Here is a 24,748-nt window from a genome sequence, read left to right on the forward strand (position 1 = left end):
ACAAAAAGAATTTGCTATATATATATATATATTCTTTATATGTCAAAGTTATGAAATGTCTTTAGGTTGTTATGCGTTTCGGTTTATAATGTCTGTTTTACCCATCTGCTTTTATTTTTATAAATATAATATTGTCAATGTCAAATCATAGTTGTATACGTTGTTTTCAATTTAGAAACCCCTCACTCAATTTAGACTTATTTATAATATATTGTGGTTAATAGATTGGTATAAGTATTATTCAAAATCTTCATAAATTGTCAAGACAAATTTAAGTCATTACAAACCTACACAACATATACAGTCTTTTCATTCAGCAGCAGTACAATATTAAGTCACGTGTTTAATTTGGGCATGGCATAATACAAGATAATAGGATTAATCATCCATCTGTCCCACTCCTATATCAACCTGCTCAGTCGCTCCGTAATTCTTGTATAACCTCTTTGAGACAAGAGCAGGCATTTTCAGCAACGTCACAATGTGAGAAGTTATCAGAGACATCACAATGGAGATCTAGAGGAGTTGTTATCAAGCTTGCTATCACCAAGGGTAAACCTGTCTTGGAAGGGGAAAACAACCAGTAATAGAACAATAAACAGATAATCAGGTTTTCTTCGTATAGATATCACTTGCCAAACAGGTCCACCTTGTGGCTCACTGCTGATATTTTACGATATCAATGAGCACAAAACCAGATATCTTAACTTACCAAAGATTGACCTGTATTTAAATTAACAGCTTTGAGGGTAATACTGCAGGTTCTTACCACTACAAAAAATTGTCAACTGAGTCAAATCTAAGGTGAAGCCAAGCCTACATACCACACCGACTTCCAACACCTGACTCCTTCAAATAGTGAGCCCATCTTTTGAAAAAATTGGTCCAGATTATACTACATATTTTGCACATGCTGTATAAAAACATGGATATTTATAATACCTTGCATTCAAAACAAACAAAAATCTGAATTTACAGTAACAGCTTCTGATGTCTATTTACAGTTATAATTAATAATATACACTTTTACAAATTGTGACTTTTATGGAGAGTTGTCTCATTAGCACTCTTACCAAATCTTCCTATATCTATGTATCGAAATTTTTGATAAGAAATTAAAACAACGTATAAGATCATGGTTTATTCTGGATTATTTACAATACAATAAATTTTACAACATATCACATAAAACATACCAATATTTTTGGTATAACAAATTATACATGAATAAATAACATGTTATATATCTTCTATTTCACATGTGCATGGCACATTTATCATATATATCTTTTATCCCACAATATCTTATTAATAAATGTAAAACAGCTTAGCAGTGTAACAATGTAGAAAGCTGAGTACGCATTAAAACATGATTAATAAAAACATTCAATTAAATACTATTTAATAGCACGAGTACAGAGAAAGAAAATTTATTTTTTAGATGACACATTATGTTCCTTATGTTAAACCCATACTGAAAGAAAAGTGTATTTATGACTGAAATACCTTAAATGAAGTTTGATAAGACTTTCTAAAATATTTGTTAACAACGTTCAAACATGTATAGGTAGGTACTGCTGCACTCATACATGTATTTTTCTCTAAGTATTTCAAAATTAAACATGTATTTTGATACCAAATATTAAGTCAATCACTTTTAAAACAGTCTGTATTTAAAATGTAAAATCCAAACTCTTAGATTTTCAGGATACAAAAAATACACCAAACTCAAGAAGGGGAAAGAGGGGGAGGAAGTTGACAAAATAAATTATTCACCTAGAATGGGATTTACACAACTGTTGTAGCTATTTCCTTCTCTTTTTTATGTCTTGCGTTCAAATGGGTTAAAGAACAAAAGATGAAATCCGTTAAAAAAAAACATTTAGTCCAGATATATAGGGGAAAATGTCAAAAGCCATAATCCTCTTCTCAAAGATTTAATTAAATTAGATAGATTTCCATTGGTTAATTTATGTTATAGTAAAACAAGGCCCATCCACTGGTTAAATACTGAACATAGTATTAAAATCTTGCTAGCATGGGTACTATAATAAAGGTAAAAAAAAATCAGGAAATTTGTTATAACTTTAAAAAAAAAAAAATTTTGTTTTACTACTCAATAGACAATTAATTATAACAATTTTCAAAATGAAATGAATCTTTATTAGGCAACTCATAAACTGTGACTTGAGTTGGTCTACCATTGACTTTTGATAAGTTACTTAGAAATTACGGATGAATGTCATAAATTGCAGTAAAATGTGAAAATGACCCTTTCAAAAATTAAACATTTAACAAATTCACAAGTGTAAAATGAAACACAATTCTAAAAACACAAAATGTCAGACGTCCTACTTGTAACATCAGAAACTCCATAAACAAAGACATATTCCACGTCCTACTTGTAACATCAGAAACTCCAAAAAACAAAGACATATTCCTATTTGCAAATCGTTCAGTTATTATAAGCTATTTGAAAATCAATATTAGAACACAAATCTGTTCCACTCTATTATATGCCATCAAAGAGAATCACTCTAAAAAACAAAACTTTTCTAACAATTGTTCTTATTAAAATTAAAATTGCACAGGTGAAACATTCAGACTCATAGGTCTTTGTCTAAAATTTACTATAGTGTTCTCTAGTATAGAATTTGCAAAATACCAGGAATATCATAATATAATGCTGATTTATTTATTTTTGGTGGATTTTGTTTGGTAAGTTCAACTAAGTAAAAATTTCAGACACAAATTTGTATGCAAGATATGTAAAAATTACAAAACCAACTAATTCAGAAAATTCAATCTTAAATCAATCCATGAAAATCTGTGCGCAAAAATATGTATATAATCCCCAATATGTAAACTTTAAAAATGTCAACTTTTGCTGTAAGGTTGCTATCTCATTGACATTTTTCTCACATCTCTTTTTAATAACTATGTTAAAATCATTGCAAAAAATAAATATGTTGACTAAAAAATTGTCAACTTTTGCTGTTAGGTTGCTGTCTAGTTGACATTTTCCTCACATCTCTTTTTAATAATTATGTTAAATTTATTGGAAAAAATAAAAAGTTTATAAGCTAGCTTATTGAAGGATATATAATGAATTTAGAAATAATGCTTAATAAATGTAGTTTAATCAATGCATGTTCAAAACAAAGCAAAACTTTCACTCATATTTCAAGCTCGCCCATTGCAGGTCAATTACACATGAAAAGCAATTGCTCCTCCATCTCCACAAAAAAAAAATCTCACTACTATTCGCAGTACTCTATATGTAAAAAGTTCTACAAGACTTTTCAATATGGTTATGTCATGAAGTATAACTTTGATTTGAGTTACAAAAAAAATCCAGAAAAACACTGGTTTCCTGCATGCTAAGCTACTGTTAATACTGTCATTCCAACCTTTAATAAATCAAAATTCAGTTTTCAAGACAATTTAGGAATGGTTAATTACAAAGAACACAAGAAATGGACATTCAAATTATCAATTTGAACAATTGCAATGTCCTTTGAAAAAATGAATTATCCTGAAAATATAAGTATAACATGTATAAGCTAGCCTTTATGATTTTGTATATAATTTCATCATTTACTATCAATTCTGTAATTGAACTTATTTCTCACATAATAAAATGCAACGATTTTGTGCAAATTAAGCAACATTAAATGACGTACTAAGATTCTTTTTTTCAAAACACATCTATACCAAATACAGAAATTTTTAAGTCATAAGTTGAAAATTTTGTCCCAAAATCTACTATCTCTTTAGTTTTATTCAATAGTTTTTTGCCATATATGATCTCTTCTGAATTGCAGTCAGACAACCCAAAATAGCTTTAAAATGCCAGTTAAAATCTATTTTGATAAAGTTTTATTTACATTTTTAAGTTACTTCATATATTTTTATTAACTGTGGTTCATTAACTATCATTTCACTTTATTGCAAAATGCAATATGCTTGCACTCAAAAAAGTTCCACTCTTCATTTTTTCTATTTATAGAAACACCCACTCAAGTTTTAAAAATACTCAATTATTTTCTTTTTACAAATATTTTGTTATAACAATGGTTGTTGCTGAGGCTGGTAAAACTGTTGCTGTACTGGGTGAACACTATAATTGTTTTGTAACACAGGCTGTGATTGGATGTTATTCTGTGGAGGATTATGGGATTGAACACTAGGGACATCTGGTCGAACAGGTGGCTGACTGTACATTTGCTGTGGGTCTGTTGCATTACTGAAATTATAAATAGCTATATAAATTAATTGTTTAACAAAATTTGTTTCATATTCTCAATGTTGTCATTTTGTTTTGTATTGAAAATACTTTTATCTTTTGTCTGAATGCCAATATACTGTCAATAGTTTATTTTTGAATTGGATATTCAATAGCTGTATTATTAATTTCTTATTCCTTTTTTCCAAACTCTCAACACAGTTTCTTCCTTAATCAATATATTGACTTGTTAGATCCAGCATAATGATTAAACACAGGCACAAATATTGTGTGCTACAAAACAGACACAACTTAATTAATACATAAAACAGCAATAAAGTCATTGTTTTTTGTTTTTGCTGTGCATGTTCTAATTTTGTCTCGGATAGAAACCTCATAATCTTTCTCTCAGTCAAACGGACTTTTATTTCGTTGACACTTTGTGTTTACTATTTAACCTTACAACAATTTACTTCTCAGATTTTCTTATTTCCTAAATGCATTCATATAAGGGATTTCAAAGTATTACATTCTTTCTAAAATTTATCTTAGCTTTTTTCCTTCTCACAAAAATAAATCAATTGTTACAAATATCACAATAATATGACTTTACCTTGAGTAATTCTGTGAGTTGGGTGCCTGACCATAATTTTGTGCCGGCTGTGGCATCTGTGGCACTTGGCCTTGAACTTGGGTTGTCATCTGTGGCATTTGACCTTGACTTGGCACCGTCATTTGACCTCCAACTTGTGCATTTATTTGAGGAATGAATTGAGGTTGACCATTATACATCTGAAAATGAGGTATTTTGGAAATTAGTATGGCGTTCATTATCACTGAACTAGTATATATTTGTTTAGGGGCCAGCTGAAGGACGCCTCCGGGTGCGGGAATTTCTCGCTACATTGAAGACCTGTTGGTGACCTTCTGCTATGGTTTTTTTATTTGGTCGGGTTGTTGTCTCTTTGACACATTCCCCATTTCCATTCGCAATTTTATTACAAAATTATATATATGGCAACTCTTTTTTTTTTATTCTATTTGCATAATTATTGCTAAGAATTGAATATTTTACTTATGATTATTGAAATTATGAATTTATCTTTTAAAAGATTGTTTTGTTTTGGTGTTTAATCTATTAAAGGTGCCAAATACTATATATTCAGAAATTTTTGCGTGCATTTATTTTTACAATTGACTAAAATGAGATTTTTCAGAAAAGTCCAGTCTAATTCATGTAAGAGATTGAAAATGCAAATTTTAAGTATAGCAATTAACCTGTCATATTTTTCGCAATAATAATTACATTGCAATAATTTCTGAATTTACAGTATGCAAAACATGACTTAGCCAAAATATCACATTTAAAGAACAAAGTTTAAACCTTGAATTGCAGCAAATGCATTTCAAAGAATTCTAATACTGCATATATCTTTTGGAACAATATTTTCTTTTGATGTGTTCAATTTTGGTAATTTAAACTTATAGGTGCCAAATAAACCAAGTTGTGACAACAACCAAAATATCAATTTAAGGAAACACAATGTTAACATCTAGAAATGCAGCATGTGCATGTTAAATAAGTTTCATACAGTGTTTTTGAAGAAAAAAATAACCTTAAATCCAAGCATGTAAAATAACTCCTTAAAGATGGTCACCTTGGGGGTTCTGATCCGAGATCCCGCTTACACTATGTACGTGAGCAGTTCTCTTTTTTGTAATTTCCTGTGTCCTGCTTGACCTCATTTCCCTTTTTCACGGCACAATAATTTGACTTTCACCTTTTCGCTGACAAATATCGGCAATTCCACTTCATGTTTAGACCCCAATGAGACCCCCCTTAAAATAATCTAAATTATACAATTCCACTTACTTGACTAGAAAAATCTTGAGGTGGTGGCATCTGCATGGGTAGAGAATAAGGTCCAGTTGACATGCCACTTTTAATATAAGGTGTTGGAGTCTCCTTCATCAGATTGTGATACATCTGCAAGGACTCCATTATCTTGGTATTAAGTTCACACAAACCAGCATATTTTCTGTAAGTCAAAAGAAAAAATTCAACTCTTAATCATAAAATAAATAAATTCATTTTTTTAAATACCAATGGACAATTCACAGGAGAAAAAAATTATAATCAGATATTCTGAAACTCTTAATTTTCTTAACAATACAACAATTGTGTGAGAAAAGTTTTATCTTAAATTTGTTGGTATAATTCAATGAAAAATCCCCCCCCCCCCCAATTTTTTTATTCACTAATTATTCAATCTTAAGATGTTAAAAGTTTGGCATATAGTGCTTCGCTATACTGAGTGTTATTAAGTGAATGTGTCTGTCAAATTTTTTTGTTTGTAACTTACTTTTTTTTATGATCTTAGCTATTGGTAATTATGGTTTGAACAATTGTTTCCCTTTTTTTAGGTGAAGGCCTTTTTTTAGTTCACTATACAGCTTGGGTTTTTATCATTGTTGAAGGCTTTACTGTCTTTTATATGCTTGAATCCACATCATTGAAATTCTGCTTGTCTCATAAATACGCAATCATACAACATCTTCTTATTTTGTTATTGATCACAGTACTTAAAGCGAAATTTTGCAATATATATTTTCTGTATACAGTCTCACAAAACTTACTTGTCTATTTTCTCTAATTCACAATCTATTAAAGGTCCCATTGCTTTACACTGTTCTGAAGAAAAAAGAAGTCAGATTTTAACATTTAAACCTCTAGTAATAAAAGTTGTATACAAGGTTCAAGAACTTATGGCTACTCAAATAATTTAAAGTGTTCAATATATATAAGTATTGTTTTAATAAATACAAATTTTATCCAATGGCATGCTAGCATTCTGTCATAAAAGTTGAATATGCCTTGATTTGATTAGACAAAATATTTAAAATGGTTTCCTCATATTTACTGCCAGAAATTATGCCATAAAGCATATCTTATAGTCTAAATATAAACCAGTAAGTGACTATCACAAACACTACTTGTCAATGTCAGAAATAATGTACTTTTAACACTTGCAAAATAACCAAAAATTAAAACACTTGCAAAATAATTAAGTATGTATGGCATGAAGATAAAGCATAATAAATATTTGTTCTACAGAGAATATTTAGTTGCTTTACATCCACTTTATAATACCTTCTAGCTGTAACATTTCTTGTGAATCTGGTTGAGTTTCTCCTGTAGGATCTGCATTCTGTATCAACTGTAAAACTTTATCTATCTTTTCCTAATTAATAAATGTACAAAAATTGATATTTAGTCAAAGAGAGAACATTTATAACATAATCAGTAAGACAATAAATTACTGAAATTAATCTTAATACAAAGATGGACAAGCATATTTAATACTGGCCTGGAGAGAGATTTGAAATGAAGCCTGATTCACATTTCAAAAGAGTAGCATATAAAAATATATGTAATACATTTCACATTTATTTGATTTTGCCTCTTGAAAACAATACTGTTAATTTAGAAATTGTTTCTATGTTTTTATAATTATTGCAAAAAAAACCAACAGGATTATAATCAAAATAGTTAACACTAGTCTTGCCTTTGTAAGTTTTTATATGAATAAAACAGGATTTTCCTCAATATCGCATAAAACTAAAACAACATTTTAGTCTAAACCATCAAAATTGCAATTAATGCAGGCAATAATTACTGAATTTACAATATATAAAAATCTACATTTCTTATGTCTTAAGATTATCTTATAATATTATAAAGTTGAAATTTCACAATATTTTTTTCATTTGCTTATCTCCCTTGGCATCACTGTGTTTAAAGTAGATTCTGTACTAATTGATTTCTGATAATTTTCCGAATAGCTGAAACCATATTAAACATAAATAAAATTTATCTACATTGCAGTATATTTTTTGGTTTTGCCGAATTTATTCTATGTAAATTAATTTCCATTTGGACTATTCTCAACAAAATTTGAGACTTTCCTTTAATCCATATAATATATGAACATCATTCAAGATGATATGAACTCAATCGCAATTACCTCATCAATTTCAACATCTTCAGGAGCAGTTTCTACAGTCTTTACTTGTACCTCTTCATTAAAATGCACTTTCTTCAAATGTTCAGCTGCAAAGATTTAAAATAATGTCAATGATATTTACAAGATTCAATTCTTTATAAAGCAGACAAAAGAATTAATTTTTTCATGGTGTACAAACTGTCATGAGACAGGTTTTTAAATTGAAATGAAAAATATATTGTCATGTTAAATTTTACCACAATACAGTACGCTTATCACCAATCTTTTAATTTTCAATTTATAAAATATTTGTCAAAGTCTTTTAATTAGGACTGTTCCATTAAAATGTATGTGGGAGGGTTGAAAGAAAAATTATTGAATGTTATACAAAATTATCTATATAAATGGTTCTTGGTTGTAGGGATATTTTGAAAGTTCCTTCCTACCCTCCCTCATACATTTTCATGGAATAACCCGTAACAAAAACTTAATTGTAATCTGTAGAGACTTTTTTAATGAATTACATTAGCACTTAATTGACTGTTTAGATATTTGCTTACAGATACAATAGTTGAAACGGTTTAAATAAATACTTACGTTCCTCTGGTTCCACAGTAAGATCTGCTGTAGCAAAGTTTGCAGGAAACAATCCCTCTCCTCTGTGGTTAAAACCCTTCCACCAGTTAGGGTCACTGAAACAAAAATATTATCAATTAAATACACATTTATATATATGGAGATACTTGTGTGTATTGTCTGTTGTATACAAGTGTGTATTTTTCAATGTGCGTTTTGTATGCCAGTGTGTAATTTGTAAACATGTGTATTTTGTAGGCAGATATGTATTGTACACAGTCACTCTGAAGGTTGTTGTACATGATCATCTTACAATGTTTACTGATGTTAGACCCAGTGAATAACTCATTAGAAGTTGACCAAATGACTAGAAATATTATGAAAATATTTTAAATTTCCCATGTAAATGTGTATTCATTTTCCAAATAATTTTCATCTGAAAGAATAGACCACTTTCGAGTTCATCTGTCTCTGGAGAAAACTCGTCAATTATACACGCCTTTAAGACGTCATTTATCAGATAGAGGGGGTCACCTGTATCCCTGTACTATTTACATTCATCAAGCGTCTTAGTGATCGTCATTGTGCAGGATAAACTAGAAATATTGTTTGTTCTGTAGGTACTTAATCACAATTCCCTAATGACAGCAATGATGATTGTCAATTTTGAGAATTCAATTTGCCGAATAATTCGTACAATATATAATAATAGTTTTCCAACCACTTGCTCAACATTGGAACGGAAGTGACGACGCCCCTAAACGCACAAATGACGTTCACTAAAACCAGAGATTTTGACGGAAATGCATCGAACTCGAAAGTTGTCTATTGCTTTTTTTTTGAAAATATTTTTCACTTGTTCAAGATGTAAAACTACACTACTTATTTTTTTTAAATCAGTCAAGAGCAGTGAATTTATTTGGCAAAACTTTTTGGATTTTTTTTATCCTCAATACACTTCAACTTCATACTTTATTTGGCCTTTTTTATTTGAGCCTCACTGATGAGTCTTTTGTAGACAAAACATGTGAATGGCGCAAATGAAAAATTTCAATACTCATATCTATGATGAGTTTATGTACATGCCAGTATTAAATTGCTTCCAATATTTTAAAAGGAATGAATTATTATGTTATATTTTTCTCCTTACCTGTCATCGACAACACTTATAAGCTCTCCTGCTTTGAAGGTTAACTCATTGTCCTCTGCAGCTTCAAAGTCATACAGAGCTTTCACCTGAGGAAATTCAATTTATAATATTTGTAAGATGAAAAATTTACATTTTTTCTTGTATATGAAATAAATATTTATCAGATGTACTTATAGATTATCATTGATTATCTCAACGAGATTGATTTTCTCGCTCGAGTTGAGATGACCAATGATAATCTGTTTATCGCTATTTTACCTATGACGACGTTGTCAATTTCAATGTCAATTTCGTAAGCAATGCCACATGGCCTCCTTAGTTTCTAGTGATAATTTTTTCATCTCAAGCGAGAAGCATGATATGAAAATTATCACAAAAAAAGATCAATGAAAAATGCACAAAATAGCGATAAACATATATATCATAAATTTATAATTTGTCATAATATATATAAATATTTTGTCTCTTCGATTAGAAACATAAACAAGTACTTTTCGCCCCTAATTGCACTCATTTTAACTTGATTTAAATTGCTCTAGCTTAACTGAGTACCAGAATATCTTACCACCGAGGAAAAATATATATTCCCAAACCAAAATTAAATAATGAACCAAAACTGTTGGGCAGCTACCCGCCCAGTTTCATCCCCATATCAATAACCAATTTTTAGGTCAAAAATCAGGTTATATATAGTATGAATATGAAATCAGTCTATTCAATATCAATGTTTTATCACTCTACATTACAATGCAATGGTATTCTTAAACTAATATGTCAGGTATAACAACATGGCTGTTATATAATCAACTGTTTTCTTACTTTTCTAAGTTCCTTTGGTTTACTGCTAGAAGCATAGACATCAGTAGAAGGGTAACCAGTCATTCCTGTGGGATACAGACTTTGGGTTTTAACCTGTGACCTTTGATTGTCTTGTAAAGATAACTGGATAGCTGAAAAATAAAGCAAGACAGTTATGTTCTATTCTTAAGTAACAAAATGGCCTGATAGCTATTGCTTACTAATTATATTTATATACCAGCTGAAGATATGATTTTTAACAAACAGGAGAAGCAATATTTAAAGAACTGAAACCATATCACAAGATAACCAGATAAAGTTTGGTGTCATTTATATCATTAAAAATTGTAACATATTTTTTAAATGTAATGTTAAGCTAATTATTTCTAAAAGCAGATTCTTCATTTCACGTTTAACCCTTTCAAGTCCTCTCGTGGCAATCAAATTCCGTCATTTAAAAATTTATTTGATGCATAAAATCAAGAAAGATCCTAGCTTTTCATATTCATGACAATTTACATAAGTCACATATTTTTCCCCTTGAAAATTAGTTTTTATACAGTATGTTAAAGAATTTTTCAACTGTTTAAGTAATAAAACCAAAACTTCCTTTTATAAAACTTCACATGCAAATATTTGTTTGGTAAAATGCTATATTATTTACATAAGTAACACAAAGTATACAAACCTTTAGCTAGGTCATCCTCTTCTTCACGACTCTGTACAACATTAGGATCGGCACTTAGTACCACAGTTTTCTTTGGCTGAAAAATAAAATAAAGATTCAATTGATCGAACTAAATAACAATCATATTGTCAATGCTTTTTTTTTATATTCAATGAAATTGATTCTCTCTATTTATTACAATTATGCAGTGAAAACCGGCTTCTTAATACATGTACCTGTTGTTTAAAAAGCTATATTCAGGTTGTATGAAAATGAAAGATGAATAATCGATTTTATCAATGAACTCATCTGAAAAGCTGGTATCTGGGTTCCTTAACTTGCAGAGAGCCTGTAACAGTTGTCTAAACAACTCATTTGATGATATACCAATAGAATGATGTCTTACTGTTACACATTTTGAATTAGGTGGAAAGTAGTCTCATTGGCACTCATACCACATCTCTTTTACATTTGTGATTTTTCAGGCCTTTAATAGCTGACTATGCAATATAGGATTTTTTCATTGCTGAAGGCTGTATAGTGACCTATAACTGATAATTTGTGTCATTTGGTCTTTTGCAGAGAGTTGTATCATTGGCAATAACCACATCTTCTTTTTTATATGTATATATCTTGCTACAAGTAAAAATAAAAAGTTTCCCTATCAGTCCAGTATATTTTTTTACTAAAAGAGTTATTTCCCCTTAATAGGATAAATAAACTTACTGTAGCATCAGGGTCTGAAAAATCAGCACCTTCTTTCTTCAAACCATCATAAAATGATGGTACCAAGCTGAAAAACACAGAATATGAATTTATTATATTATGCATGCGCATTACATTTCATGCATATTAATTTTTTCTACCTGCCCACTGTGTACAGTCTACTCTTGCCCATTTGAATTCATAATCTCTCATTTTGTAAAATTGTTGAATACAAAAATTATAACTTATCTTTCAATAGTTTTGAATGTTCTATTTTTTTTATATAAAAGAAACAAAATGGTATGTGTGTTTCAAAGGAAGTCAGAGGGCAACTATTTGAACTTTTGTCTACTCAGTGTACACTCCCACGTTGAACAAGTAAAAATAACAAAAATGCATAACTTCAGTGTCTACTTAACATATATGCTGAGGTATATATAAAAGAGTATGATGTATTTATCATGTTTATCAAGGTGATGAAATGTATTTAGTAATGAAAAGTCCAGAAAAGATTCATAAAAAGTAAAAACACAAAAATACTGAACTCCGAGGGAAATCCAAAAAGGAAAATCCAAAATCAAAAGGCAAAATCAAAAGTCCAAACACATCAAACGAATGGATAACAACTGCCACATTCCTGGCTTGGTACATGCATTTTCTAATGTAGAAAATGGTGGATTGAACCTGGTTTTTATAGCTAGCTAAACCTCTCACTTATATGACAGTCGCATCAAATTCCATTACATTGTCAACGATGTATGAACAAAACAAACATACTCAAAGAGTAAAAATGTCAAAATAAGATGTGTTTGATTGGAGGCAAAAACATCCAATATGTAACACCCAAAATAATGTTGTACAATTTGCCATAATTATCTATTCTGGACAACTGGTTAGAAACAAGAAAAGATTATTCAGATCTATTTTCACTGTGTTATGAATAAAACTGTCAACATTTGAGAAGATTTTAAACAAAAATTAATTACTTAACAATATTTACAGCTCTTACTAAATATTACATACATGTAGCTTTTAAACAAGCTAATGGGTTGAGAAGGATAAAGAAAACATATCTTCATCATACAAGCATTGACAAGCTAGATAGTTATTACAATTTCAAAAGTTTGAAACTTTACTTGAAGATCCAAGCTCCATTTCACAAAATGTTACATGAACTACCAACCTTCAACTTTACAAACTATAAATAATCATTAGTATAATTCACATTAGGACCACTTGTGCAGCACTGACTAAATAAACTTTCAAGTTCAGCAATGTTCAAAGCAAGAAATAGCATGTGGTCAACATATTTTACTTTCACAATAAGGTTTCAATGACTTACTTTAAAGATGGATCATCTTTGAATTCTTTCATCTCTGCCCATTTCTTCACCATGTACTTCAGTCTTTGGGCAACTTTCGGATGTGCCTGTTAAATCAAGGTCAAATATTCAATTTATTTGTGTACACACAGTATCAAAAATGTACAATGCTTGACCATGTTGACAGACATATATGGTACTCTGTGATGGTACATGTACTAATAAAACTTATCTAGTGATGAGTGCCTACTATTTCTTTACAACACTTATGTTCACAGAGTTCGCGAAATCTTTTTTTCCTTGGTGGTCCTTGAAGAAAATTTGCTGGTCCTCACTATTAATTCTATTCAAAAATACTAAAATTGTGTCAGTCCTATGTAAAATTTTGTTGGTAAAACCCTGAGGACCGCCACTTTTCCCGAAATTCTGTGTTCAATATTTTTGTCGTTTATTGGTTTGCCGCTTGTCAGATTTGAATGTTTTATTTTCTTTGTAAAGTTATTAAATTTGGAAGTTCACAAAACTAAAGTTGCTACTGATTCATACTTTTTTAACTTTAACAAATTTCTATGCTGTTTTTATATTTTACGAATACTTTATCTATATGACTCCCCACAGTTTTGGTTTTCAGCAATCCTGTTGGTTATTACATAAAACAGTGAGACTCACAGTGAAATCAGTATCTAAAGTTTACTTTCTTAGTTTATGCATAACATCACAAACATAGATATAAAAAGATGTGGTATTATTGCCAAGTTTACTTACCTTTTGTCCAATCAAAGTTCTAGCTTCTGATATAAAGTCTCTAGATGCTATCTCTAAATGGAATTGTTTCCCACAGTTATTTACACAGGCATCCAATAACTGAAAAAAATTAAAATATTATCTTGTCAATATGGAACATGTAGGAATAAAAAAGAATATGTGCTTTCCATTTTTTACATGATTTAGGTTGCACCCTTCATATGTATACACCTTCACTAAAATTAATTTGGCTCATTTAATTTTCATAAAATTTGACAATACAAAAATTTCCAAAAACTTGAACTGTACACTTTATTGTAAATTTTGTTGTTAGACATAAAGCAGTTTGACTAGTTTTAACACCACAATTTTGATCAATGAGACTTGTACGGCTGATTTTTTTACAAAGTTATCTCCCTGTAGTGTTATGTACAACCTTTACATCATCAATTTCACCCAAATTTAATTAAGTATTTTTTTTCTATTCATTTTACATGTCATTCATGTTTCACATGCTGAGGTGTCATTTTTTAAATCATCAAACTGCCATTTTCACATCCTTGCTGGAACAATGTAATTTAATTGTAATAATTTATTTGTTTAAACAACAAATAACAAGGATTGTCAAGAGCTACACATCCAAATAATTTAGAACTATACCAATTAATAAACTCTATCAAACTTACTGTGAGAGCTTGCATTGATACAAATGGTACTTTATGGTTCATTCTCTTTACAATGGACCTCAAACAGTCCCTGGGTCTGCAAATATAAAAAGACCTTTTATACACTCCTTTTACCCTTTTACAGACATGACAGACTCATTTAAAAATTCAGTAACAGCTACAACACAAATAAAATACATTTTTCCATACCAGTCTGTTTTTTCTAGATAGAGGCATCATGATCAATAAATTTGACATTTTTACCATATGGGCTATTTCAAAAAAAATGATGCCTTTCCTTTAAACCTTTGTCAGTCTCTTGTATGATACTATATCTGTAATGTTTTTAGGTCAGATAATGTATTATGATTAGTTGGTCCTAACTACCAAAGATAATAGCAGTATGTGCTCTGTTTAAAAAATATTGTCCAAAATTGTACCTCAAAATGTCAGGAGTGTAACGCTTTTAGTGTGACATTTAGAAGAAAGCATGTGCATTCATTGATGATATAGAATAAATAAGGGCAGATACAATACCAAACAATATCTTTCATCCAACTATTATATCTTGACTATGATTTCTTGTTTAATTCGTCCATATATTTACATTTTTATGAGCCTCGTAAGGTAAGTCAAATAAGTTTGTGTTAAAAAAAAAATGTTAGTAAAAGTCAATATGCTGCCAGAAAATGTCTTTGTAGGTGAAATAACATGTTTCTGTACATCTTGCACGGTTTATTTTTTTGGGTAAGTATCATAGCTTGGCACAGGTGCATCCAGTTGACCCTGAAGTTCTACTACTGGAATATTATGGTTACAATAAGAGGACTACCCAGGTCTGTCAGGAGTGTAACAACTGGGTTAAGATGTATTTTTTTTAGAAACAATGTTGTTATAGTTGTTGTTTTTTCTTGAATTTCAGTGAACATTACCTGTTACAGTTTATCAGTAACAAACATGCCATTATTATGGCCTTCATTGCTTTTGTATGCTCAATACTTCAATGTCAGGAGTGTAACACAAAAAAATGCCTTATTTCAATCTTATTAGCAAAGGTAAGTTATTATTGGAAGAAAAACAAGCTGACAATTATTATAAAATGACATTACTACACCTCAGCTTAACACAGAATACAAGTCTACATCATTACTTTTGAAATTTTTGAACTAAAATTGCAATTGAACTAGCTTGTTTAAATGTGTTACAGTCCTGACATACAAGTATTGAGCATAAACAAGCAATAAAGGCCATAATAATGGCATGTTTGTTACTGAAAATATGCAACAGATGGTGTTCACACTCAAATTCCAGAAAGGAAAACCAATAATAACAACATTGTTTCTATAAAAAATAACATGAATGTTACACTTAAACATTTTAAAGCGTTACACTCCTGACATTTTTGGGTACATTTTTGGACAATTTTTAATATACAGAGCACATACTGCTACCATCTTTGGTAGTACGAACAAACTTATCATAATACATTATCTGACATAAAAACAGCATATATATAGTATCAAACAAGAGACTGAACAAGGTTTAAAGGAAAGCCATCTTTTTTTTAAAATAGACAATTAGCAAAATTTGTAAATATGTAAGAAGTATATAATTTTTTTTAACCTGTTCTTAATTTGCACTAAAATAATATGTGAAATATAAAGACTCTACATGATTTCAGGTCAGTTTCAGGTTAAAATATTGTAGCAATAAATTATGGTCAGGAGTGTAACATTTGTTACACTCCTGACAAGTTTCTGATGTAGCTTATCTATAACAAAATTCAACATGATTCTTAATTAAAATAATTGTAACATCTTTACAATGTTATGAGAAAGCTGATCTGTCTTGTAAAATTGATTTTTCTGCACACTATTCACCAAAGATTCTTAAAAATTAAAGTGTAATTCTCTTTAAACATGTTAAAAGTTTGCTCTCTGCTCAGAAATAAAAAAAATATGTAATCAAATATCTAATAAATTTATTTATTTGTGAGATTGTAAATTTAAAATAGATATCATTACTGATTTTCTAAACATTCCATTAAAAAACAGTCTTACAGTTACTGAAAAAATATGTCAGGAGTGTAACAAAAGGATAAAAAACACATGTTTGTATTTTTTAAATGAAGAAAACTTAGAATTGACTGAAGCAATTGTTGTGAAATTTTCAGAGATTGTAATTAGATCATATATGTTTGCTTCCTTATACTTTTTATATAAAATTAAAGCTTTTGCAAAGAGATATAAAAACTTTTGAAATAAAATATTAAAGAATACACTAAAAATTGGTGAAATTTACATATTTAAAAAAAAAAAACTGTTTATAAGTAAAAAAAAATTGCAGGAAAATCATTTAGTACCTTTATTGCAACAAACAAAAAAATTACATTGATATTTATATTCTTATTTATGTTTGTCAGTTGATATTATTATTATGTTGTTTCCTTTGAAAAGTGGATGAATTCTTATGAGTAAAATGTTGTTAAAATTTTTGTTTTTATTATTTTGCATTAACCCTTGGTAGTTTTGTAAACTTGAATGTCTCTGGATTAAAGAAAAATGATAGAAAAAAGATTAGCAATGACTTAATTTTTTACCATGTTTGTCACACTTTGGCATCATTTTTTTTTGAAATAGCCCATATTGTTTATTGAACAGGCTACACCTGTATTATCATGATTATTGGAATTTGGCATTATCTGTAATTATGGAAAATTTTGCATAATATACATGTAATCAATATCTCTTGCTTGAAATTTTCAATAAATTCTATTTTTATTTGGTATTGTAATCATGATAATATTTTGAGCGGTTCATATCACTTTTCATAAAATGCATTTTGTATAGTGTTGTGGGTGGCACAGTTAATTCTCTTGAAAATGTCCTATCTTCTTTGCAATAGAAAAGGTTGTGCACAGCACATAACATTTAAGTACAGAATAAACATGGAATTCATTAAAAAAATTAAACACAAGAAATTATGCAATTTCCATAATTAAAAATAATTCCAAGTTCAAATAATAGCCTGTTAATAGTAAAATTTTCAAAAAATATAAAAATAATTGAAATACAGTAATTACCATGATTACTTGAATCAATCATTTTCCTGTAAAACATTTTGTAAAAAAAAACCTTAAAATTTATTAGTTAAAAGTATCAAAATCTATTTTTACTTTGAGATACCATTAACCTGCATCTTTGTTATACAATGGTACAATATCACACTTAGTCACAGGCTATTAAGACAATAGCAAGTAATTAGTATCCACCTTCAAGTCTTGAAATGTATCAAATGAGTGTCTGAAAATTCTTGGTGTTTTGGAGGACAAAACACTTGCTTTTGTTCTCATAGCCAGTAAATAATCATGCAAATTATGTATTATTATAATATGTTTGAAGATACATGTATACTTGTATGCATGATATACAGGTATTGTATTTAAAAGTTTATTCTTTTTTTCACATCAGTAAGTACAAAATTAATGACTGTTTTGATATGTCTGTGATTGGAGTGTGTGTTTCTACAGCTAGGATGTACATTGTACACGTTGAGTTGCTTCTTATGCCTGTCAATTGACTTATATTTCCTTACCCATTAGTTGTTGTAGACACTTTGTCAATGATGTCCATAATAAGACCCCAGTCCTCTGTTGTATTAAGCTCGCTGGTAGCTTTTTCTGAAATTTAAATTGCATTTATTTGTAAAACCGATGAAATACTGACAAAAGTAAATAAGTACACATGTTGTTTTGTTGTATGTATATCAACCCAATGCAGGCTGAGTGCATACTAAAATTAAATTAAACATAGTTTAAATTTTTGTTTCGGGGAAATTTAGACTGCCACTGGGAAATGAGGGTACCTTGGATAGGGACAGAAATTTTGCCTTATAACAGGCCACCTACGGACCCCTCAAAAGAGTTTTTGCAAGGGTTCTCAACGTGCAAAGAGCGTAGCACTCACTTTACACAATTCAGATTTAACGTCCCCCTTCTGACCAGACGTGACTGCAAACTTAATACATCCCGCAAAGCCAGACTGACGCCCCACTTCGAGAAGAGTTTTATTGCCGGTCAGGAGAAGACCAAGTGACCATATTTCTATACCCCAGTCACCCTTGGGGGTTGTTTAATAATGTATTTAGGACCCTGATGACTGGTCGTGTACACTATTTATCATTTTATATAGCTGTAGTTTCAAAATCACTAATGTATTTTTTTCATTGACAAAAAACAATATTTGAAATTATGAGAATTTTTCTTCAAAACAAGTACAAATATATAGCACAAATTTTCAAGAATGAATTTAACTAAAATAAAGTCAGCAGGTCAAGTCTCAAGAAAAGACAGGATGTTTATGGATTTTATTCCCTAATTTATCATCGAAATAAAAGGTGATTTCAAGATTAAAAGCAGGGCTTGTATATCCTCACCGACATCAGGATCAAATGGTGTTGAACTAGCAAATAATGGCATTGTTATGTCGTTTTCTCCGTCGAATTATATCAATGTCTCAATGTTTTTCTTGTCATCATAAATAACCGGAAATATGATTTTTATTCTTATGCGCATGTGCATGACATCATTGCCAATGTTTTCTTCCGGATAATACTCACGTGTTAATGAGTTTATGACATAGTCAATGAATGTTGCATTGGCGGGAAACTTTAAAATCCGTTTAATATGATAGGACAATAGGGATGTGCATTTACTTTAAGTTTGATTTAACTTTATATACGGAAATTGAAAACCTCCAACATTTTAAAGATTGTAACCTCTTATTTTTCATTATTGGATTTTCGTATAGCAAAAGTTATTATTATAAACTGTGTCTCATCAGAGTGTGTCTCTGGTCTTATCAAGGATTACTATATAACTGACAAATCCTTAATTGGTATCATAAGCCAACTCAATAACTAAGTATTGATTGTGTTTTATATATTTGCATATTTTAATTAACATATTTGTATATATTTTAATATGTGACTTTGTCATACATGAGGGGGAGGACAGGGAGAAAGGGGGTTGGAGAAAGGAGAAAGGGGGTAGAAGAAAGGAGAAAAAGTTGGAGAAAAAAATAAAATTTGAAAAAATAAAATATCTCTCTTTTTTCCGGTAAATTAAAAAAATAAAATAAGGAGAAGAGGGGTAGGAGAAAGGAGAAGGGAGAAGGGTACCCCCTGTCCTCCCCCTCATACATGCTAATGAATTATGTCGTAAAGACCTGTTGGTGACCTGCTCTTGTTTTTTTTTATTTGGTCGGGTTGTTGTCTCTTTGACACATTCCCCATTTCCCATTATCAATTTTAATGAAGTATGGGCATGATATAAACAGTGCGTTAAAATATCTCTCTTGGGGTCGATTATATTATAATATATGTTGGGCTTTTACTTCAAGTTGCATCAATTCTCCAAATGGAACTTTCTGGCTGGTTGATAAGTTCCGTTGTAACTTTTGGGCTAGTTTGTTAGTTTCGATTTTGACTAATTTGGCAAAAAGGAACTTTCTAACTCAGTAGTTGATAGGTTCCGTTGGAACTTTTCAACTGACTAGTCACTTTGTTCGGTGGAACTTTCCAACGTCGGAACAAAGGAGCATTTACATATACATCTACACCCTTATTCCATTTACTTAGTCTTTATTTTATTTCAGTTGAAAATGAGGATCCCGTATCATTGTCAACTTAAAATACATTCTGTGTCATGTTGGTCTCGTGTGAAGAGATTTCTCCAGGTTAATCATACCACATCTTTTTTTTTTTTAATTCAGACGTATAGTGCCTCTTGCTGAAGACAAGGTTCCATTAAACTAACACATACATTTCTCGAGTACAAAAAGAATGATTTAATTCTGATTTTAAATGTCGGATACAGAAAGAACAATATCTATATAATTTCATTTGTTTGTTAGCGCTGAATTTGTGAAAATAAGCATTTTTATATAGAACGTTTTCAACAAGAGTATTGTATCTTTATTTGGCTATGTTTGGACTTTCAATGTTTTTAAAGTGTTAGGTCATAAATTGTCACTACTATATAAACTTATTGTGATTTTATTGATCAACTTTATGTTATTTGTCCGTCAAAATAATTATAGTCGCTTTCAAATTGGATAAGAATCCCTTTAAAACGTTTTATTGAATACATTTTGATAACATTCAATTACAAGCATTTGTATTGTTGAAGTATTTATATTCATTATGTAAGAAGTTAACACGTCTGTAATCCGTCATCTATTATTTCTTTTTTCATTGCATGATTTAAGATCTAATTGTTTGCTATTAATTGTCATTCAATAACTCGTTTATACTGATTTTGATATGTTAATCTGTCAAAATCAATAATTTGAATATTAGTATATATGCAATTTGAAGTTCTTCCTTTAATGATAGCCCGTGAGGCAGTCGCGATCGAGATGCCATATTTGTAAAGTAGTTATATTCCATCCTGACTAAAAATCCTGAAATCGTTAAATCATTTTATAACTACCGCATAGAAGAAAGTAAAATCACAAAAATACTCCGAGGAAAATTAAAAACGCAAAAGCAAATGATAAAACACATCCCATGGACAACAACTGACTTGGTACGTACGGCATTTTTAAATGCAGAAAATGATAGAATGAACCTGGTTTTATAGCGCTAAACCTTCCACTTGAACGACAGTCACATCAAATTCCATTATATTAACAACACGAGCCAATCCATAAAACTTGGGGTGATCTGAAGTGCTCCAGCAGGGTAAGCAGGTCCTGCTCCACACGTGGAACCCTTCGTGTTGATTATGTTATTACAAAGCCGGTAAATAGTATAATTCAGTAGGCCACATTCGTGAAAAGGGAACGGGACTGTGGAACATATCCGATACCATCTGTATAACGGATATTCCATAACGGTCAACCAACTCGTGATGGCGTCCGTAAGGTTTGGAATGTGAAGATTATATTCAACCATGAATGAATGTTTTTTATATTTTTATTTTGATGTACAATCGTTGACAGAAGCACATTTTTAAAGAAGTGCGTTCTGCACTTCATATTAAAAATGGGCATACAATTAACATTTTTACAGCCGTTATAAAAAGATGCAAACTTTTTTCCATTGCTTTCATTTCTTATCAGTATTTCCTTGATAGGGGGTTGCTGTTCAGAAGACATTAAACATGAGTTATAAGAGGTGACGTTGAAATCATCCCTTCGTGAATGTTACAGACCGAAAACCTATAATGCCCTTAGGTGGGGCATACAAATATAGTGCACACTTTTTAAATGCGTGTCCCTCAGTTTTAGTTTGTAACCCGGATTTGTTTATTTTTCTTAACCGATTGATGAATTTTGAACAGGCTCAGCGGTCTCACTAATAGTGGAAGATATTAACAAGCAAAATCGAGGGAATTGTGCAAATGATGATACAAGCATGAAAATTACCACAAAGCATCATTATTATATACTTTGTAAGAAATAACTGCTGGCCATTAAAAAAAACATTACTTTGAAAATACTGATTTTTCTGGAAAACTTTTCTTTGAACTTCTTTTAGTAAAAACCAATTACCAGGTTTGGTGTCTACCTTCCTTACATCATATATTTATTAAAAATAAATATTTGACACATCCAGTATTTGCGCCTGCGCGAAAATGTTACAAAATTCTTTCAAAAACATTTGAACTATATTTACTATATATTTAGTGTATTTGGATTTCTAATGATATTATGAATTGGTTTAATAACATTTTTCAAGGTTATGATACACATGTATTTCACACTTTTGCGCATGTGCAAACTATTTATAGACATCAAGAGCGATTTGTATGCACTACCAGGCAATTCTCAGGTATTCGATGGTTAAAGGCGAAAATGTAGTTAATCTGGAGAAACATCAAATGTAACTGCAGATCAGCCACTTTTGGAAATGCCTCAGCAAATTCAGTGGGAATGGCCTGATTTGTAAGGAAAATATAATTATATCGTCATGTTTGGTGGATTGCACATTGAAATGACTTGTTATAAAACTCTGGGTGATCGATCGATATAATGCGTGATAGGGGATATATAGACATGTTGTCTTACTGAAGCCAATATTGCAACACCAAGAACGGCAGATTCTTTTTATGTATGTTCAATTGTACTTAGGACTAGACAGGCGCATCAGACAACTTCCTAAAGAAGAAGAACATTTCAAGTAATATTGACCCTTACGACCTTAATGTTATTTTTGGATCGTTTGAAAAACTAAGTATAATAACTAACCCCAAAGATATCAAATTGACTAAGATTAAAACGTATTAAACTCCACATCCGTTTGTTCACTGTATAGTTTCAACGAGTGATACTTCAGTATGGATAAATTGCTACACGACAAACACATTGCAGCAAGTACAAACAGCACGAAAATTGACGACTGTACGTGAAAACAACGATAAAACTCTATTTGACATAAAAGTATTAAAGACAGGAAATCTGTTGTTAACTCGAGCAGAAGACAGTCATCTTTAATCTCTCAGCAAAACTGGACAAATGCATGTTGTCCATGATTTCAGCCCCTTTTACCAAAAGCTATCTATGTTAGTGATGACAATATAATCGTGAGTACAAGAGAGCAAGGAGATGTATTCCCTCCCACTGAGCAAAGTCGTCGTCAGATTGTTGTTCTTGATCAAACGGGAAAGCAAAAGGTGAGCGTTATTGAACACGATAAAGACAACAAACATTTATTTTCTTTCGTCATGAGAATAATAATCGACAAAACGTTTGATATAGTGTGTATAGATGCTCTTTCATCTGGCTGTCGCAGAATTGTAAAAGGGGATAATAAATCAACTATAAAATGGGTCTATGAAGGAAACGCAGACATTAACACAGATGAAATTCCATTCGGCCCAGCCGATTTAGCCATAACACAGTTAGGAAATATTATTGCAACTGAAGCAAAGACAAACTCTTTGCATATACTATCAGAAGTGGGAGGCCTTATAAAGTATTTTATGATGGAAGACATGCACGTTTTACTTCCAATAAGTTAAATGGGACTCTGTGGATAGGATGTAGTACAATTTATATTCATGACAACAATGGTAAATTCCACAAACTAGAAATATCTGGTTGTTAGCAAGAATCTTTAAGTTAGTTTTTCTCGATTTAATATACCAAGAGGCAATACAAAACAACTTACAAAGAAAAACAGACAACTCAAGCAAAAGAAAGAAGAACAATTCAATGTCAAAACTAAATAGATCACAGAAAACTGAGATAGAGCATAACGAACTCCATCAAAACATGGAAAATTTAAGGGTCTCTGAAGCCAGTGAAGGGATAATCTGTTCCTGTTACATTTGTGATAACCACCGTGCTACTCTTGTTTAATTAATGAGTGTAGCCGCATGTTTAATTATTAATGTATACACATTGGATGCGCTACATTTAGATCATGTATATCTTTGACTCTTTTTTTCTTTCTTAAATTTCATGCATTTATTTACAATTCTAAAGGACTAGGAACGATTTAGAGCTCAGCATGATATAAATATGACTTTTATTATCGACAAGTAACCGCTGTCTTAAACAAAGATATCTTAAGTTTTTTGTCGTACGTTTGCTGACTCATTCACTCGCTGACACCTTATCTGTAGGTATACACACATTATACCCGATTCCTTAGAAACATATTTCTGTCTACCTAGTAGTCATATGCTGGTAATTTACGCATTTTACAATTGATGTCCAAATGATGTGTATTATTCATATGACTTTTTTTTAAATTTAAATATACCTGAGGCTGCTATATCATGGCGTATTGGTACTGTATAATCAAGAGTTACATATGCTTGATTGGATTCTTCTCTCAATAGCAACACGTGCTTATTATAAAGTTTGACCATTCAAAGAATGATATAA

The 24,748-nt window shown here is 30.5% G+C and overlaps 1 protein-coding gene across 1 annotated transcript; it reads right to left on the minus strand.

The window, feature by feature from the left end:
- Positions 1–1,126: 1,126 nt before the first annotated feature.
- Positions 1,127–19,444, minus strand: LOC134691283 (signal transducing adapter molecule 2-like). Its single transcript, XM_063551720.1, has 16 exons — positions 19,290–19,444; positions 18,450–18,534; positions 14,877–14,952; positions 14,212–14,310; positions 13,468–13,553; positions 12,147–12,213; positions 11,442–11,517; positions 10,775–10,905; positions 9,956–10,041; positions 8,827–8,921; positions 8,251–8,336; positions 7,377–7,467; positions 6,863–6,917; positions 6,099–6,264; positions 4,839–5,017; positions 1,127–4,246 (listed from the first exon to the last, which is right to left on the minus strand). Exons 1-16 carry the CDS (start codon positions 19,330–19,332, stop codon positions 4,066–4,068), a joined length of 1,602 nt encoding a protein of 533 aa, XP_063407790.1. The 5' UTR covers positions 19,333–19,444; the 3' UTR covers positions 1,127–4,065.
- Positions 19,445–24,748: the final 5,304 nt, after the last annotated feature.

The sequence above is a fragment of the Mytilus trossulus genome, chromosome 11, assembly GCF_036588685.1.
Source record: "Mytilus trossulus isolate FHL-02 chromosome 11, PNRI_Mtr1.1.1.hap1, whole genome shotgun sequence".
In the NCBI taxonomy this organism is placed as follows: domain Eukaryota; kingdom Metazoa; phylum Mollusca; class Bivalvia; order Mytilida; family Mytilidae; genus Mytilus; species Mytilus trossulus.